Raw genomic sequence first — 4955 nt, forward strand, 5'->3', positions numbered from 1 at the left:
TGTCCACTTGGAGGCATGCATGCAGCCACCTCCAACAACAAGGATTGGGCCCCTCATGGCTGCCCTGCGGTCTGCCCCGGGCATGCCAAGGTGAGATGTGCGTCGGGATTGGCACTCCAGCCAAAAACCTTGCCAACCCCTGTTATAAGCTGTATCTTCACTATCATTTAGTTTGAGTATCACATCCATAAATATAGTTTTATACAGTGGAATTTTTAACAGTATACTAGCATATGAATGCTAAATCATTATTAGGAAACTAGCCTCTCTAACTTTGGTTCAGTTACACTGGATATCAGAAAGGTGAATGTTTAGAACTTTACCACTAAACTGATGTGCTAAAACTCTACAGCATCTTTCCAGATGGCTAGCTCCATTTCCCACTGAAGTCAGCTCCTCTGAAGAAGTCCCTGTTAGAACAGAAGCAATTCGCTTAAGCAGATGTTGAAATAATTGAGGAAGGCCTTATCATAGAATCCCACATATCTTCTGAGGTTATGTTCAATAATCACTGGATTGTATGACCTCTTCTAAAATTCTGAATAACTGATTTAAGCGCTGATCTGTTGATCCATCGAGAGAAAATTTGGGGTTCAAAGTTCTGTGTTTGAGTTGACAATAAACAGGACATATAAATAAGATGATATACGAAATAGCACCAAACAGCACCTTAAGGGAGAGCAATATCAGTGCAGCTTCTTTACTACTCCTTGCTGATCAGTTAATAGTTGTTTCAGTTGCAAAAGAGGATATGAGCGGTAAAGAAACACTAGCTACCCTTGTTACAAGAAGCTTCTAAATTTACTAGCATGAAGAGAGAGGTGCTGTGAATTGCAAGTAAAAAAAAGGAATAAATAAATTCAGAATAAAAGTAACTACACTGTCACATTAGAAAAGCTGATTTTGCAAGTTACCAAACTTGTTAAAAGCTGTAAGTAGGGCACTAGATGAAATTGCACAGCCTGAGTGTACTGATGGTTGGCCATCTGTTCCTACAGGCTTTCAAATCATCATTTTTTACTGAGAGCATGTGAGCTGTGTTGTTGCTGTTGTTTTAGTAAGTAAATTAGATGAACCTCTAAGGATTTTAGGAGATTTAAGTGGGAATGGAGGCTCAAAGGAAGAGATGAATTTACAAATTAACAAAAATAAGTCAGTTCAAGGGATTTAATGTCTGAGTAAGATGAGTGAGAAAAAGAGGGTATAAAAAGAGAAGTCGTCGCCATGGTCACTGTGTTGTCATTACTATTTAAGGGTTTAGAGACAACTCTTGCTAATATTGTATAACCCTCTAGCACCTTTTCTTTGAATATCTCATGCACTGTACAAATATTCAGGAACTTCACAACACCCCTTTAAGGTAAGTAACATCTTCAATGGCTTGAGAAAGAAGAAAACAAAGGTTAAGTGTCATCCCCATGTCCTACACAACACTTCAGGAAAGATAAGAATAGAACCCCACTCTCTTGTCTGAGTTTCCTACCATACATATTACAAAAACTGAATTGGGAATAGTGAGTGCTTTTGCTGATTAGACCCCAAATGTCCAATCAGATCTGTGTATGTTTCAGAGCCCCATTGTCTTCAGTGGGACTCTGCACAGGGCATGGGGATTTCCCCAGACTATATGATGGGGGCTGCTGTATGCAACTTTTTCTTGCAGTGATCTAACTGCTCACTGCCAAGGGGACCCCAACAAAGCGCCCGGATTTAATGCATGTCAAAGAAGCACTCTTAATCCTTAGGGTGCTATTAGATTTTTCACTTGGGATATGAAAAAGAAGAGATTTTAGCCCTGCAAGATTAAACAATCAGGGTTTAAAGGATTTAATCTGTTGGCGTTTCTGACCGGAATCTCTCATAAGTCTCCAGTCTGAATGTAATTGGATGCAACATCAGAGATCAGTCAGCCTTTAAAAAAAAAAAGAAAAGAAAAAAAAGAAAAACGTGCTACCAAGTAGAAGTGATCTTTCCTTTGAAATTTGTTGTGGCATGAGGCTATAAAGCTGGCCCCCGGTCTGTATTTCTTTAGTGTCTAGCTGGATTCTTTTGCTGAGGGGGGACATTTCTCAGTACATGAATTCAGGCTATTGTTTCAGGCACACGTCTGCCTTAAGAAATAGTGCAAAACAGGCCGTTACTTATTCAGATGCAGAAGCTTCTTCCATCACACAAGACAGCCCATTCAAGTCACATGCCAGAGGTCTCAGCAGAATGGGCTGCAGCTGCTTCAAATCTGCTGTCTAACATTAGAAGCAGTTGGACAAACCTGACTACAGTAAGCCTCCCAGGCTCAGAGGAAGACAGGGAAAAGAACTGGGATCCAAGCACTATGTTCTCTGAGGATCTGTGGCTCGAAAATGAGAAAAACTGTGCTGTCGTTCACAAGACTAAGCGAGGAAGAAAACGCCAAGAGCTCCTGGCAGTGGCACTGGGGGTTAAGATGGGAGTAAAGGGGGCACTCTTATGGCAACCTCTGAAACTCTTTGCCTATTCACAGATCACCTCTTTGGTAAGAAGAGCAGCCTTAACTCAAAATGACAACCATTTCAACTATGAAAAAGCACACAATTTTAAGGTAAGGACAGTTTTGGTTCTGATTTAAAAGTTCTGTGATGTTTTTCCATATTTATTTTTTCACTTGGTTTATGTATCTCTTTATATTGTGGCTGAGAAAAGTATCGAAAAAACATTATTCTTCATATTTTAAGATCTTTGGGTTGTACTCTGAAAACATGTTCACTTGGCTGTTTCATACAAATAACTGCCTTGCTCTCAAATCTGACCTGATCCAGCTAAATTACAGATTTATGGTTTAGCTCTTTTGTCTCGTATCCATTTTATTTAAATGGCACTTCAAGCTATTCATCTTAATCTTAAAATATGTCAGACTTTCAACATCTAGATTTTAACAATACAGCATTTGTACTATTCCCATATGCAAGGGATAAGAAAACCCCAGTACTTTCTAAGAATAAAAAAATATGCAAAGGTGCTATTGTCTTACATCTTTTTGTTCACACGCTGTATGCCAAAGGAACGTTCTTGGAGTCCCACAGAGCTATTGGATATGGACTTGTGCTTGCATGTCACAGTAAAATGAATAGCTATACAGACTCAAGGATGCTTAAATGGATCAGCCTGCTGCTGGCTTATAGGTACAAAATCAGATTTTTTTTTCAAGTACAGCATCTGGAATGCTGTGCGCACTGGGGAAGTGACTCAGCTTTGGAAACTAAGCTTCCAGTCATCTTGCTCTAACAGCTTTTGCCAGAGGGACTGTGTTAGTTCCAGAGTGTGCCAGTCTCCAGTTATCATGGTTAATGATGTCAAAAGGTGGTGTGATAGTAATCAGGAGTGTATATACAGTGTATAAGAGGAATGAAAAGCCAATAAACAAGAAGAGAGAAGAATGCGTTTATAGTTTCTGAAAACCACTATTTTCTTAATGCTCCCTGAGTATGATAATCCAGGCCAACATCAGAATAATTCATCTTGTTATCAGAAACAGTGTTTTATCCTACTGATCTCTCACCTCTCAATGAAAGAGAAATCAACATTAATTAAAATTATTTAACAAGCATGCTTTCCTTTCTGTTCATCTATTATGCTTTTCTCTTACACTCCACTGCAGCGTTTGTGCTGTGGTTGAGATTTATCAATAATTTAATGTTAATAAGGAAAGCCTTACGTGAAGCATTTTTACATCCCTACTCACATTCCCTCTCCTTGAACCCATACCCACATCAACATCAATATTTATCTCACTGCTAAACACTGAAAAAATAGGATAAATACTCTTGATTTAAGCATATTTATTCTTTCTGGCTTTGCCCTCATTATCATTTGAGTATGAAAACTGTTTCAGTTTAGCAAGAAAATATTTTCTCATGACTGGGACTTTTTTCCACTTTGACCCATACATTCTTTCCTTTCCCCTTCAAAATTCCCCTTGTTTTGGATTTGATTTATAACTGGAACTGTTCCCAGCAAGTTTGCATTTGCACAATCTAGCTGTTGTACACCCTTGATTGCTTTCTGTTTTAAACAGAGTCATAGTTTAGCTGGCAAATCATATGATGTTTTAAAATATGTAAGTGCCTAGCTTTAAACAATTTTTGGAAAGTTTTTTTTTTATTTTAGTCTAATGAATAAAATATGAATTTTAAGAAACATTTTAAGACTATAATGTAAACCAGAAAGTTAGGTCACTCTTAAGGATTATGTTTGCTTGAAAAAACAAATGTATTCACCATGCAAAAATCTTCAGTTTTCCACAGAAGCATACTGAAATGTCCAATGTGGTTAAATTAAAAAAAAAAACTTTAACAATATGCTGAGGGCAGAACATTTAGATTCAACAGTCAACTACAAGAGATTCAACATGTAATGCCTTTAAATTATTGATATATTCATAACAACAGTGAGATAAGAAAGAGAGAGAAAAATGTTGGAAAATTACTGGAGCTAATTCCTAGTTGTCACTGATAGAACCCATGGCTCCTAGGGTAGTATGAGACTGTATTGTAGTATTTTATATGTAAAATATAATTAACTAATTCATAAGCATACAAAGAGACTGGTTTTATTATTTTTCTGGACCCTTAAATATAGCGTAGCATACATTTCAGTGTATATGGACAGAAAGCCCATGATGTACTGTCCATCAGAATGTTTGGCATGTGCTGTTGTCAGTGAACATGCACTAACAAATCTTCACCTTTCAACCTCTTGGGATGCAGTCTTAAATATATATATTTTGGGTAACTGATCAGAAGCATTTTTTAAGTTCTAGCAGAAAGGAAAAAGTAGAGGTAAGAAACAGACTCAAAGTGCAAAATTCAGACCCAAATCAAACTACCTCTGCACCCTGTTTAAAAGCTATGTTTGTGTTTAGAATACAAGTTTGAAAAATTACAAGGTTCCAAACCTCCTTTTTTGATATAGCCCCTTCT

At 37.5% G+C, this 4955-nt stretch overlaps 1 protein-coding gene across 2 annotated transcripts in view; it reads left to right on the plus strand.

Annotated features, from left to right (window-relative positions):
- The window catches only part of CHN2 (chimerin 2), a 292674-nt gene that overhangs the window by 235357 nt on the left and 52362 nt on the right, over window positions 1-4955 (plus strand). The window contains exon 7 of one of the 2 annotated variants that reach the window (XM_019508643.1): window positions 2501-2578. In XM_019508643.1, the coding sequence (XP_019364188.1) occupies window positions 2501-2578 (78 nt within the window). Of the gene's footprint in view, window positions 1-104; window positions 2579-4955 lie in introns of those variants that run through there. The other variant, XM_019508644.1, reaches the window with a different exon arrangement.

This window comes from Gavialis gangeticus, unplaced genomic scaffold (assembly GCF_001723915.1).
Source record: "Gavialis gangeticus isolate Ggan-Ray unplaced genomic scaffold, GavGan_comp1, whole genome shotgun sequence".
Classification (NCBI taxonomy): domain Eukaryota; kingdom Metazoa; phylum Chordata; order Crocodylia; family Gavialidae; genus Gavialis; species Gavialis gangeticus.